This window comes from Lasioglossum baleicum, chromosome 13 (assembly GCF_051020765.1).
Source record: "Lasioglossum baleicum chromosome 13, iyLasBale1, whole genome shotgun sequence".
NCBI lineage: Eukaryota > Metazoa > Arthropoda > Insecta > Hymenoptera > Halictidae > Lasioglossum > Lasioglossum baleicum.
Window position 1 is genome coordinate 7061539 of NC_134941.1, and position 15747 is coordinate 7077285.

The window sequence follows — 15747 nt, forward strand, 5'->3', positions numbered from 1 at the left end:
GGGTCGTTACACACATTCAAAAGAAAATTTTACGCACGATTATCTGATAATACCATACCAGTTTTGTACATGTCCACTCTTAGTTAAATTACGTTAATTCTTTTTGTTATTCCATTGTAAACATTTGTGTCAAAGGATTCCGGTCCGTTTATCATAAATATAATAATAATAATAAGAAGAAGAAGAAGAAGAAGAAGAAGAAGAAGAACATAATCTTCATTTTCTGCTGAATGTTCGCCTCGAAGTTTACGCTAATCACACTTTTTTACAAAAAAAATGTTTATCAGTGTACTGTTCCCTATTGCATAATGCTTCTATCTATTTATTAAAGCAACCAATAATTATGCTAAGATAAGTAAGTAACTTCATGCTGTAGGCCTATCTCCAGCAACTACCGTGACGTTCACAAAGTAAAAATAGAAACTAAGAGAGACATGTTATAGTAAATAAAGTTGGTTGTAACAGGGAACAGTTTATAGTTTCGGATTTACCACCGTAGTTACTAAATCGTGTCATTGTCGTGGTTACTACGTTGATTAAAGTAAATTACATTATTATTGTAGCGACTACAATTTAACGTGCGGGCAACAGCATGACCTGTTTTAGTTAACTTCGATACAATTTAAAACCCCAAAGTATGGAAAACAAATGCGAAATATAATTGTGTGCGTAAATAATTTTCTCAAATAATCACTCGTGTCGTCACTGATTTTATATAAACATTGAAGCTGTTTAATTTTACTTCTGTACAAAATATCTGAGTTTATTATTACATTTATTTTATTTCTCGATTATCCAATTTATGACACATTCGCCAGAAACATTATAATTATTCGTATTATCATACTTTGTCGTTTCACCAGTGTCGCTTCCACGAAAGTTTCCTTTTCACCTTTTTCGCAAAAGATCAAAAAATCCTTTCTACCAATATCTGCTTTCTTAATAGTTTCTCTTGTTCCTGGTCACAACATTTCATTAAATGCAAACGTAACTCCTTCATGAACCGTAACAGAAGTGTAACAAAGAAAGTCGTAGGTTCTCTGAATATCAAGATGAACATTGCGCGACTTAATATCACAGCATTCATTAAGTTAATGTTATTTTCTTCACGAGAACATGAATCGTCACGTGTGTGCTGCGCCGGTAGCGAAAGCATTAATAATTAAATACAGTGATCACAGTTGCGAGCAAATTAATTCGTTCATTCAGTCGTGTAGAATCGACGATTTAGTCCTAGTGCTTATTTCGACGACTATTACATCTGATAATAAATTCTACATTCCCATGCAGTAGTCCAATCTACAAGAAATCGATTCTAGAAAGCATGCATAATAATAAGCACTTTATTATTTAAAGGAGAAGCATTATTTCATGAAATCTTTATCAACGTATTCGTCACATTTTTCTAATTAAAATGATACCCAAACACTACATCATTCGGAGCGTATATTTGTTTGTTTAATCAACGATTCAGTAGAATCTCCATTATCCGAATTCTCAAAGTGAACAATTCAATCGATTGATTGAAACGATTCATTGTACAAATAAAGATTTTATCTAGCACCGTTCTGACTCATTGGCCACTATCCAGTTCGGATAATCGAGGTTCTGAAGTATCGTGGATTAAACGAGTAAATATGACCCGAACTGTACCGTGTTTGGTATCATTTTAATCAGGAAAATGTCAGGATTATTTCCATAAAAGTTTTCACAAAAAAATAATGAACACCAAACAAGTTTCACTGCCAAAATCATGCATCGAACTTCTAGACTGCAAATCATCGAATCTGGTTTGTGCAGCACAATTGATTAAACGGTAGAATGAAGTAGGAATAAAGCGATTGTCTCCGTGGGTAACGTTCGATCGGATGATCCCGTTGAAGTTGATGATACGTTCGTCAAGCAACGTAGAAATAATTAACGTCCGATACGAACCGGACGTTCAATTTAGTGGCGCGTAAACCGTCCCGTCGGATGGTTGAACACGTGATAACGTTAGCCGGTCGTCATAAAAAGTAATCTGCAATACGATTCTATTTCTTTTAAAGGGCGGCGGATAAACGCAATCAAGCAATTGGTTTCACAGGCTCGGCCCGTTAAAACCTCAACCCAGTGGTAAGAGTTTCATCCATTTGTTCAACGATTTAAAAGGGTCGCTCTGTTCGCAGGCTGCTGCTGCTGCTGCTACTGCGTAACCCGCGGCGGAGAGGCTGCTACATCTGTGTTTGCGCGCGTTCTCGTTGTCGAAAACAATTAGAAAAGTGATCCATTGAAACGCTTCCAGCTGTGTTTTTTGCCCGCATAATATCGATTCATCGCTCGATTCCTCAAACAGAGATGAAATAAGTGCTTCATCTCGCCGCTGCAAATCGTTTCCACTCGCGCCGTCTGATGTTTTGACGATCAAGGAAGACCGAATTCAATTTCGATAATACGTCGCATGGATAATACTAGACACGGATGCCTTAATAAATTAGACTAAAATATAGAATAACTATTTTTTTTTCTTTACGACTTCCTTCTCGAGAAAATTGAACTTGGACACTCCTCGCGCACACGTGAGCTTAACATGATGTTTGCCTAACTGATTGCAGTATAGTGTCAGTATTTTTGCACTATTACGGAAGATAGTACTTGATACTATATTTTAGCGGAATAAAAATAGTTTATGCAGTTGTACAAACCGTGAACAATCGCAGGAATGACAGCGACGTTGCATATATCTCGCGTAAAGAATAAGAATTGTGTTCATTTAACTGAAAAATATTTTATTGATTTAATATTTTCTGATTTTTGATTATCGTGGCTGTTTTAATAACCGCGAGTGCGCATTCCGGCGCGAGCAGAAAGCAAGCAAGAGGGATGATTAAGAGATACGTCTTGGCAATTAAAAATAACAAGGAAGTGGCGTAGAGCGAGCGGCAAGAATGAAATATATTCCGGCCGAGTGAAATGAAATATACGCTCACTCGTAATTATGTAAAATTTATATTCGTACGGTCCTCTAGAATTATTTGTTTTGCCTGTTCGTTGCGCTACCGCTACGTACGCGAAAGACAAGTACATACACGCATAATATAAAGCCGTCGGACGGGGCCGGCAGCGCAAGAGAAAATTACAAAATAATTATTCGTGAATAGCAATATTAATTCCAGCCGATCGTTAATACGGTGAATATTTATAAAGATGTTAAACGTTCGCTATCCGGTATATTCGGAAATTTCAGGATGAGTCGTCAAACAGCGCTTTTCGTTGCCCGTTCGAACGATAAAGAATAAACTTTATCCCCCCGGACAACGTTTAATGCCGCGGCACCTTTATTATTCAAATTAACAAGCGTAATTGCGCGCGACTGCGAGGCTCTGATCTTTCCATAATAAGACAGAATTGTTCATGCTCGCATTGTTCTGCACTTTACGTGACACGACAAGTAATCCATATTTAATATTAATAATCCGTTTTATTTTCATGAGAAACCAATTCAAATAATTTTTCTCTTACTAAATGACGTAATTAATAAATTATAAGTCGCTGGCACACGTAATACACAAATAATAATAATAATAATGGTGGTTAAAAACAGAGGGTAGTCGATTAATCTTTCTCAGCCTCTACCAATAACATTCAACGAAATAAAATTATTTTCATGCCTCAGGAATTATTTAATTTAATTTATCCTCTGGAAAAGACTCTTTCGTATTATAAATTGTGGAAACGTCAAAGAAACTGTGAAAAATGTATTATATCAGATGGTAAAACATAACCTAAAGAAAACTGAAGCAACTTTTTCAAAAAGAATTTTCTAAAATCTTACAGTGTAATCGTTAATTACAATGTCTCAATTATTTCGTCATCAATTTCGTCCTGTTTTCGCTTTGTTCCACCGTTTCAGGTAAATTTTGAACTTACTTTTACAGGCAGGAATTAAGTATGAAGCGTGGCGAGTTAAAAGAAACAGTAAATGGCGGGCATGATTGATCTGAGGGTGTGGATGGTTTCGTATTACGGGTGCCCGAGTGAATTGTCATCGCTGGCGACACTGGAATGACCCGTTCACGAGTGCTCACAAATATTTGAAGTATTCCCTGTTTAAACAAATTATCGAAATTACGTCACATCCTCGTCTTTGAGCTCGATATCGCTTCCTTCTTCCGCAAACACGTCGAGAGGATGAAATTATAGCTCTACGTTAATTCATCATGCGACGCCGTTCTAAAAACAGTGTTTTTAATAGCCACTTAAAGAAAAAAGACCGCGACGACGTCGTTTTGCCGTTGATAAATTGAGACAGCCACTTGCCGGGTAGGTTAATTAACTGTGGATCACTTTGATTACAAAATTGTAATCAACGCTGTTTTTTTGTACAATTTTACTGTCCACGTGTCGAGGAATGACGACTCTGATCTTCACAGATAGAAAATAACGCGGAATTTAAAATGACACCCCTAATGGAAGACCCTTCACTGAAGTCCGCGTTATTTTTTCGCATTCGCAGTTATATCGTGTGCTTTCCCCAGAATTATGACGTGTCTGTCCCGCGAATAGGTGTTGAGAGGCCAAGCAAGAAAACATGAGAAAGGCAGAAGATACGGTTTTGCGAAAAAAAAGGAGGACAAGTTTGAGGGGGAGAGGAGAATGAAAAGAGTAGGATGGATCTTAGTTTCACGATACGCGACGGTGTTAGGTCGTCACCGAGGGGTGTGCACTTTGCTTTCGATCCATAATGTGGGTCTGGATTCCCGGCAGTTCGTAGATAACGCACGTTCAGTCCCATTTGAGCCTGGAAGGGCTGTCTCTTCCTTCGGCGTTCTACTTGGCTGACTTATCCGGGCTAGTGTGCACATAAAGACACGTGTGCTCCTCCTTTCCAAGCTGGATTCGTGCAAAAACCGACATTAGGACGGATAATGCTCTAATGCAATAATTTCGTACTTTCATCTGGCCGTCGCCTGCTGTTTGACGAGTGGTAATTCCCTTCAACCATTGTGTCCTAAAAGGATTTATTATAGCAGATAGACGATTGGAGGTTCGACCGTGAAAAATGGGTCACCGGTGTACGGTCGTTTTGTTTCTTCAATACACAACAGGTTGCTGCAATTTCTGTTGTCTTAAACTTTCGGGTGCCATGTGAGAATTTGTTTAAATATTTACCAGAATTTCAGGATTTTTGTTTAAGTATGTTCATTGTATGTATCGTCTTGAAACACATTGGTACCTATTTTAGAATTTGTTTAAAATTATTCTCTGCTACAATTTTAGCACAATTTTATGTTGGTGCCTATTTTAGAATTTGTACAAATTTGTTTTTAGAATTATTGGTTAAATATGTTCATTGCCGCACCAACGTATTCAAGATTCTATTACACAATGTAATAGCTTAATCCAATTTCGTCGCTTCAGCGCTATTAATATTGTTCAAATAGTTCCCTAGGTTGTTGGAATCCACGCAACTTTCTCGGTTCTAATTTATATTTGGAGACACGATGGCACTAAATTTTGACTGTGCGCAGCTATAATTCTATTACACCTGCTAGAGTTCGTGTAACAGCGTTATTAATTTCCTGAAAGTTACGAAAGAATCTTAAACTATTCACTGCAGGTTTAACCATTTCCTCGTTGCACGCGTCCCTGAAATATTACATTCTAGATTAAATCTTTATTGACTTGTACAATAATTTGAATATTGGAGAATATCGTCGGTTCGGATAATCGAGGTTCCACTATATCGCGAATTAAACCAGTACACATGATCCAAACTGTGTCGTGTTTGGGCTCATGTTAACCAGAAAAATGTCTCGAATGCGTTGATAAAAGTCTTGTGAGAAAACAATTAAAAACAAAAAAGTGTTGTGCTCCTAAAATATTTCACAAATATCTTGCATATCGAAACATTACTGTAAACCGAGAGGTTGGAGGCTTAAATAAAGAAGGAAAGCAACCGAAAATGTTTAATATTGGACTATTAATAGGGGTCGAAACCGTTCTGGGGGACATACTGATAGAAGAAATACTTTTCTATATACTTTTCGCGAATATCTTTCTATCCGCGCGACGACACGGTAGAAAGGGAAAATCACTTCGCTGGTTCTCGCTAATTTCCGGGACGTTCGTCGGTGGTTCGATCTATTTGTCAAAGTTTCACGGCAATTTAAAATGTTCCGCTTTAAACGTATCGACCCGTAGCCGCGAGCAATTTCGTTGGCTGTGGCTGTTCATTCGCGCGTCACTGGAACTGTTCAAACATCCAGGCCGGCTAGTAGGACTATCAACGGCGACAATTTTGTTTAATCGCTACCTAATGCCCCTAATGTCTCGATCTATACCTTTGTCAGTCTAAGGAAATTGCAGTATAGCTCCCCTTCCTCCGTCGTAAGCCACATCGAGCGTAAAACTCGATTCCTATTGCGAGTAACTCATCCCTGTCCGACTTTGACATCCCTCCTATAACTGTCGAAACGACCAATGACCAAACTAGAAATTATACGAAAATCGTCTGGAAAATAGGAACCGAACATTTGCACCAAAAATACATTAGCTCTGCCAAAATTCTACTCGTCTTCGAAATTTCCATCCTTAAAAAGCTGCAAATAATATATCAAAAGTAATTATTATTTCACATTTTCCCACTTGTTCTTCTTGCAAAATTAATATTTTCCAAGTCAATCGTAACAAATAGTAAGAATAATATATTTTTAATGCCTTTTCACAGTTTTATATTTTACTTATTCATGTTTATCGTTAAATGCATAACATCCTCAGTCTAGGAATTACTATATTACATACGAATTTTATATTTATTATGTTAAAGATGTTCTGTGGATTAAATCGTGCGAGTCTGTATCTGTAAATTGTGACGTGCACCCTTCAAGCGCCTCGATCAGAAAAGTTTCTTCGTAAACTGTGCTATAGAGGTTAATTAATTTTTTTTTCCTTCCGCGACGCAAACGAGATTAATACCTCGCTAACCCACTTCGCGCAAACATAGATCGATAATGAAACAATGAACTGTGCGATAGGATATATCAAATAGCATTTGGAACGCACATAGACAGATGAGTACAACCCGTGTAGCTTATTGCGCCGTAGACCACGGTGTTTGATTAATTAAGATTTCTCCGCGCATACCGAGCTCGCGATGTAAGCGTTCCATGATAATCAATGAACACTAATAATTATAGAAGGTACGTATTCGTCATTAATTGTACCATGCATCCATTAAGGAGCTCAAATTCCATTGCAATCGCACGTGACAAAGACTGGAATTTCTAGCTCCGAAATGTTCACCACCTAATAAAGAAAGTTCACTGTTGCTGGAAAGTTCCAAATCCATATTTAAACAAGACAGTCACTTGGTTGTCGTATAATCGAACTTTCCAACTAGAAAAATGTTTACACTTTTACATTTACACTTTTCTATAAAATATTTTATTTTTGCGAATTCGTAATCTCTATGATAAAGTTAAAGAAAAACTACTTTAACCCAACTATTGTAACCCAAGTTGGATGACAATTAACTAATAAAAGTAACAAGTCGAAAATTTAGTGTTCAGCACTGCACACGACTCTCCCCTGTATGCGAACAGGATTTCTATGAAAAGAGAACTCGAGACGGGATGATTATAAAATTTTACAAGGCCTATAAATATCATGGTTCGCCCCTGTTTAATATTTCCACATTAGGGCTCCAATGCTCTGAAGTCTGTGGCGCAATTGGGTCATTAACGTATCCATCAATATTTTTGTAGCATAAGCAATATCAAGAAAATATTAATTCTGGTACAAGTGTTATTGCCACAAACAAGTGATCTTGTTATGCAGAATAAAAATTTTTACATCGATTGTGAGAAACAGGAACCAAAAAAATCTCCTAATTCGTCTATTAGAGCGACACTATCAATACGCTACATCAATTGTAAGAGACAATTTAAAAAATGCACTAAAAAGCATGAAACAATTTCCATTTAATTTATGTGAATACACACGAACTTAAATAGAATACAATCTTTTCGGAATACGGTGGACTTGGAAATCAGTAGGTGGGAAGAGAAGATACATTAATATGTGAAAGCATGTAGAAGAATTTAAGGATTTTCGTGATTTCCAGTGTCGAAAATTTTCAATTTTGCGCCGCCTCCGAAAAGATTGTAGTGTATTTAAGTTTGTGTGTATTCACATAAATTAAATGGAAATTATTTCATACTTTTTAGTGCGTTTTTCCGAAGTCGGTTTAATTTTTTTTATAAAATTGTTTTATTTCACACTTTTTAGTGGAACGAGCAGAATTTGCAGAACACCGTAGGTTTTTCGGTCTTATTGGTTATTTGCAATAAAAACCGCAAAGAATGAAAAAATGCAAAATTTGTTTTCAAAGGACCAATCGGGAGACATACCCTATAAAATGCAGAAGGTTTCTTCCTGATTCGTCCATCCATCTCGGCGTAATCGGTGAACATACATAGAAAAAAAAAGCGAAAAAGAAAAGAAAGGCACATACAGATCGAATTGAGTAACCACCTCCTCCTTTTTCGAAGTCGGTTAATAACCAAATAGAATTGCACCTGCTGATTTTCTTCGTAAATGCACGAATCCTTAATCTACTCATAATTTTCAAAATAGAAGGCCCCTTTTAAAGAACGTAACTAGGACCTGCACCTCCTGCCGAAGATAATTTCCACGTCCTGATACTGTCCAAGTTTGCAAATGGTCAGTTTCGAAATTATGATAATCGTTTCCTCTTTACTCCTCATCTGCGCCGCGTGTCGCGCGTCGAGCACACAGCAAAAACGACGACACGCAAAAATCTTGTCAATCCTTTCACAAAGTTGCTCCGACAAGGCAAGCAAGGCGTTTTATCATCATCCAACAAAGGCTCTTTTCGTCCAGCGGCAGATACTTTGATCGCTTCAGTTTTAGCCGGACACGAGCAGGCCGGAATAAAGAGAAAAGACGCGACTACCGGTGTACCGGGGAGAACAAGTGACTAGCTACTTAATCCGTTACACAGCTTAATCCCCTTTAATTAAATGCTCCTTCGATCATCCTTGGGCTCCATTCTGGCCGAAACGGCGCGCGCCTAAAGATCGCGAACACTTTTACGAATGAACTCGAATGATCTCGTTCGCGAATCAATGTTTAAACGCTGCTGCGTATCCTGTTGTTTCTTGATCATTTATTTAAACTCACCTGACTGTTGAGTTCGATTGCATCTTATAAATATTCCACGTAAGTTTGTTTATTTAGTGAACAATTCTTTAATCTATTGCTAATACTATGCAGTAAAATATTCCACGTAAGATTGTTTATTTAGTGTGAACGATTCTTCAATCTGTTGCTAATACTGTGCAGTAAAACATTCGAAATTGTTTTTATCGATACTAGATTATGCATATATGAATTTTGATGGCTATTTAGTGTGTTCTCTTTACTTCTCGTTATTTATCGTATGTTTCATACGATGAAAACACTTTCACATTTACTTATATCCGTCAGTTTCGCAAATTTGTTGTAACATTATTTTAGGAGCTATCACTTACCGCAGCCAATGTCGTTTCGAAATCGGAGTGAGACAGCAAATCGCATCATACTGATCAGCAATCCAGACGATCATTATGATGTAGAAGGCAGTCGTATTGTCGTTGAAGAACTCCGACATGATCGCCTCCATTCCTGTAACAGAAAATTAATTCTGCTATAGTAAAGACTAATTTTGTGAGAAGCTAATTCGATACTACTGTTCGAATTAGTGTCGCTGGATCAGGAGAATCGATTCTAATCGATGGGAAAAGGTTACCCCTCTCTCCCATCGTACCGGATTAGTCACGTGACCGGGCCGTGACGGAAGCGTGGGGGAACAGCGTCGTAGAAGGGGAAAATTATACCACTGGTTCGAATCGATGTTACTGATTAATCATTATTTTTTGTAATTTGTCGAACAAATCTGTAAACTCCTGATGAACGAAGTAATACTGGGATATGTGTTCAGTTCATCATCTGATAGAAGAATTTCAGTCTTTTCTGGTGCTCGCGGATTATGAATTCCCTCAGTCGTAATCGAAAATTTATACACGCCGAGAACCGATCCCGTAGGCGCAGAACATGAGGCAGGATTAATCACTCTAAGAACACGCTTTTACGCTCGCGCGTCCGAAGATTTGCATGCGTGAATTTTACACGCGTTCCTGTTTCTATACACGACGGTAATGCCGCACACAGACTTCGTTACAAACGTCAAAACAGTGCGTGCATAGAGCAAACTATGTTCCAGACACCGGATACTGTCGATTGTTAATATTGACTTTGCTGTAACCTTGAAATACACGGAATTGTTGGGGTATTTGCGAACTCAGTTCATAGTACAAACAATGGACAACTTTTTAAGAAATTTTCGAAACGATCGCATTAATTTTGAACCAGAAAAGTCACTTCATTATTACAGTAATGTCTCGGTATACGTGAAAACTTCGAGGCCGAAATGTCACTTTGATATTTCATTAAAACTTTATTGCTTTTAACGATTTCTTTGCGACACCTTTACTAACATATTCGTGACAATTTTCTGACCAATCAGTAGAGTTGGCAGCATACGATGAAGTGTTAAACAATGTTTGCCAGCTTCGTTCTTTTCGTTTCGGTAGCTGCTAAATAACTAATAAATTCCGCAAGATCAACGTATACAACAGACATATCGAGGTTCATATTTTACACAAAAATCGTTACTCCAAATCTCGTCCAATTTGTGCAGTTCCTTGCAGGTTACTCTGGCATAAACGTGTCATGTATGCAAGAATACTATGAATCTTGTATATACACATATATTATATGGGCATATGCGAACGTGCGCTATGTATGTTATATACACATACGCGCATCGAGCCAAGCACATATGCTTAGAGACATGGTGTGGCACCTAAAGCCTTGCATGCATATATTCTCTGTTATGCGATAGAAATTGTAAACCGAATTAGACTGACGTGCAATCATCTGTCTTGAAGCAAGCGTGAAACAGCTGTTTACAAAACACCGTAGATGTAGTCGTTACGCGTTACATAATCACAGACGTGCAATTCCACAAAATATAGCCACGAAATTTACATTATTTAATTATTTTATTAATTACCATTTTGTTCAAATTCAATTTCCCAAAGTTGGCAACTGTGGTTGACGTAACATGAGACTGTCAGGGAGACATCCTGAATTTTGCAGATGCGAAGAATGATAATATAGAATATAGAACAATAATATAGATACAATCTATATAAATATAATATAGAATAATAATATAACTATAATAATATGAATATAATAATATAGAATATAATGATTATATAAATTTAATATTAATAAACATGAAATATACATATAATATGTAAGGTCATTGTAAAAATTTGGTTTTTCGCTTAATAATAGTTCTAAGGAAGTCACAAATAATATAATTGAATTCTCAAATATTTTACGAAATTTTTTTCTCGTTCCATGAATGCACGAAATTCGCAATCTACGGATTAATTATAAAAGAAACAGACCGTGTTTGACAGAAGTTCCGTTCTCCAAAAATATTAATCTCCGTCGCGAACCCGCACAAAAACGCAATTTCGCATGTCTTAATTAGAACAGCTCGAAAATCTCTTTGCCGAGGGATTTCGCAAGACCATCTCATTATCACGACTTGACATTGCGGCGCGCGCAAAAAAAACCGGGATTATTAATTCGCACCTAACGAACGGGGAAAAAATACAGAAAAAGGGAGGGGGATGGGGGCACAGAAAATTGTTCAGCCAGAGAGAGAGAGAGGAAAAGCTTTGTTTGAGGTTTAAAAATAACGAAACAACTCACGGGGATCGATACACGCAATCGTCTGCCATCAAACCCGCCGGCTTGTCCTATTAATCGAATACTTTCCGCACAATTAAAAGTTCGTGGTACAGTGTGCAAGACCTCGCCCCATGTAAATTTAATACCGGTCCCACCGGCCATTATACTGTTAAAACGATACATTCAGCGCATTCCGCCGGCGGTTTTTATTGTTCCGCAGGCGTTGAACGTTAAATCTCACTTATCGGGTGAAACATCGTCCAAGTTATTTCACTTGAAACGATTCTACGTCAAACTAGCTGCGAACGAGAATTTAGGAAGCGGACGATGATGAACTGGCCGGGATTATGGTCCTGTCCACTTTGAAACAATTAGTACAGTATCAAGAGAATCGTTGGGGGGAGGACACTCCGAAATGTTGAAAATGTTTCATTTTTGAAATTGTATCTAAAATTTACCAGACTGCAATTATTAATAATTAGAAAATTTTATTTCATTTTTTTAAGGACAATTTCATGAGTACAGATCTTTCTACAAAATACAAATTTTCTATATCAGTTTGTAGAAACGCATGAACAATTTGGTTCTTTAAGATGTGCAAAATAAAGTGATTTTATGCATTTATGGCAAAAGTGAGTAAGTGGAATAGAACATGATAAATATATAAGAATAAGTTAAACCTACTGTTACATATGATTTCCAACAATTGCAACAAAAATCAAAATTTACTTTATTCCTGTTCATTGCAAAGAAGTTGGAAAATTTTTATTTTGTATAATGATCTATCTGCAACATTGAATCATGCCTAAACTATTTTCCTGCAATATATTCCTGAAGGTTACAATGCCATTTGTTTAATTTGATGCGAGGGCAACGTTAAATAACTTCAGAAAAATGTGATTTGGAATGTGTACAGGGACCAACTCATTATTACAGTCAACAGATCTAATCTATTAGAAGAATAGGTATAAAACCGAGTCATATGTTCGCTGGTGCGTTGCCTAATGAATTGTAACGATATGAAACCCCCTAGGGGACCAGTCGGAAATAATAAGAGTATCCTAGGGCGTGTCGTAGCCTAGTCACGAAAGTGCAAAGCGAGATAGTTGAAACAGGTCGTAGGGTGATTAATAAAAGTGTTGAATAGTCTCCGTTAGATATCCGGGGTGAGCAGACATGTTGTATAGTGTAAACACTACGTCACGAAGGGACTATACATATATCATATGTACAGTAATAATGTGTGGAAAGAAATGTGCACGATATTCTTCAAGTTACTCTGGAGAAAGGACTCGATCATCAAGAATTATAACATAATATGGGATTAGATATAATTTAATGACAAAACATCAGTTATATTTTGTTTGTAACTAGCTTTTTTATCAAACTGACGGTTCGGATTAAACTAGTAAATATACGTCGAATTGTGTCGTGTTTGGCAGAGAAAAGTGTCACGAATAAGTGACACAGGAAAGTGTCACGAATACGTTGGTAAAAGTTTCATGAAGAAATCATTAGAAACAAAGAAGTTTTGAACAAAAATAGATCACTGTGTTTCTAAACAGAACTGGTAGACCTGTCAATATCAAACTGTCTGACTTGTTAGGTGCAGAAGCGAATTGTCTTCAATTTGAAACAATGGAGATTTTACTGAAAGACAATGTTGTTATTGGATCATTATACTACACCTACTGATACTGACCCTTTGCTGAAGAAATAGTGTCTGTACACGACATATATATATATATAAGGTGGAGTGGGGTAAGTCCGTCCTATTTTTTGCAAAGTTGTACTTTAAACTGATGTATTTTCAGTGTGGTATGTAAAAACTTAATGTTCTTGGTATCAAACTCTTGCCACATTTATTACTGATGAATTAGTATTATGTAGGATTCTAATTTTGCTTGAATATTATCATTTTGATAGGATATTGTACAAAGTGTCAACTAGGACGCACTTGCCCCGAAAACGGGGCAAGAAAAGAATGATTAACAAGCCTACTATAAAATGCTTCTTATTGCATTAGATTATATTGTTCAGTTTCATAGTTATCCATTTTTAAACAAACAAGTACTTTTATGCTGAAATATGAAAGGGGATACAGTGATATTAAAAGAAAGTTTAAAAATGCTTTCGAACCTTGTTTCAAGAGCTACGGGGCAAGAAAAGAATTATTAACAAGCCTGCTACAAAATGCATTTTATTGCATTAAACATATTGTTCAGTTTTATAGTTACCCAATTTTAAAAAATACAAAAGTTATACGTGTACCTCGCACGTGACTGTTTGGCATTGGTTGAATTTAAGCGAGGAAAACACCTTTATTCTTGGGCAACATCTATGTAGAATAGTTCATACTAACTTATACTACATTAATAAATACAAGCTAGAGAAATTTCGTTCATATTGTAATAAAAATAACCAATTAAAGGACTTGCCCCGTAGACGGACTTACCTCACTCCACTTTATTTATATACCAAATATTTAGCAAAAATTTAAAGATGCTCTATCTCTTTGTCCGATAGTGTAGGAAACGAGCATAGGTGCCAATACGTCGAGCAAGAGGAAGGACGACGTTAGTGTACGATGGTGGCTCGCGACGACCAGAATGAATAGTTTGTGGAGCGAGGGCGTGACCTCGGATAATTAGTTTCTTGATCGGACAGAGTGCGACGAAACAAGAAGAAGCCAACGCTGGGGGAATGCTGATGAGTGTCCTCCCAGCGGTTTACATCCCAAATGTACGCGACACGGGAATGGTACAAATCGACCGGCACGCAAACTGTCACACTCCTCCCTAGTGAAAATAGCTGGGTGAAGAATTACTGGCCAGAACAGTCTGGTTAGTTAATTACATTGGTCCATGGACAGATGGGTAACTTGGAGAATGAAAGTGTCGACGGAATAAGTAACGCAAGCTCCGCTTGTTGTCTGTTTTGCTCGGAACTATCAGGGCTACCACGTTCCTACCTAACCCGTGAAGATAAAGTGAACGCTGATACGAAAAGTACGGCAGAAACACGAAACGATATAAAAGGGATGAGGGTACTATTAGCCAAGATTTAACCTCTACCATCTGGCCCATTTGTTTCCACGTCCTTGCAAACCGATGAATTCTATTAGCTCATTTCACCCTAAATTCATCACTTTTTGCTGGTAATCAGGAATTTTGTTCGCACCACACGGAATCAAAGACCACTTCACAGACGAAGAGTAATATGGCTGTACTTCATTCGAATCTTTAACCTTTATTTCAGTACCATTGTAATCATTGTAAAATACTGATATAGAGAACGTCCCGAAAACGACGTTCAACCTTGAAAGGGACGGTTCCTCAGGTTATTTGAAGTGGCATTCTCATTTCCAAAAAATGTCCGCCTCGGCTTTGTTAAGGAGTTATTAATGAAACACCACGGACCAATCAGAGCGCGGCCACGACGCGCGATGGTGGTAAATTCCATTAAACGTAGCGTTGGAGTTGTGTCGCAATGCAGCAATGAACAAGGTACAGAAATTTCTGCTATTTATTATACAATATTTATATAATTTATGCGCCTTATGTGAATACTCAGAAAAGGAGAAAACGAAAATATCCGGTAATTATGGTTTTACTTTTAACGCCAAAAATCAAAAAATTTGTTTAGTAAATAATAAATAATTGTAGTTGCAGAAATCTCATTTCATTGGCTGGAACTGAATTTATTAAATAGTTCTTTGAAACTAATTTCTCTAAATTATTCACTAATTGTCCACCATAATAGATGTATTGCAGTGCAGAGTGTTCATATATTTTCAATAGAAATGTATTCTCCCGATGGAGCGTTCCAATAAATTCGTGCTAAAATTGCACGAAATTTTATTAGAACTGCTATTTCGTTTCGTTTCGTTCGGTAATACATATTATAACTGCATAAACATTCATGGTTTCCTCATTA

The 15747-nt window shown here is 37.1% G+C and overlaps 1 protein-coding gene across 6 annotated transcripts in view; it reads right to left on the bottom strand.

The window, feature by feature from the left end:
- LOC143215329 (membralin) overlaps positions 1–15747 on the bottom strand; it is a 114038-nt gene that overhangs the window by 59273 nt on the left and 39018 nt on the right. For all 6 annotated transcript variants that reach the window (XM_076437399.1, XM_076437398.1, XM_076437395.1 and 3 more), the window contains exon 10: positions 9534–9666. In XM_076437399.1, coding sequence (XP_076293514.1) covers positions 9534–9666 — 133 coding nt within the window. The remainder of the gene's footprint in view (positions 1–9533; positions 9667–15747) is intronic.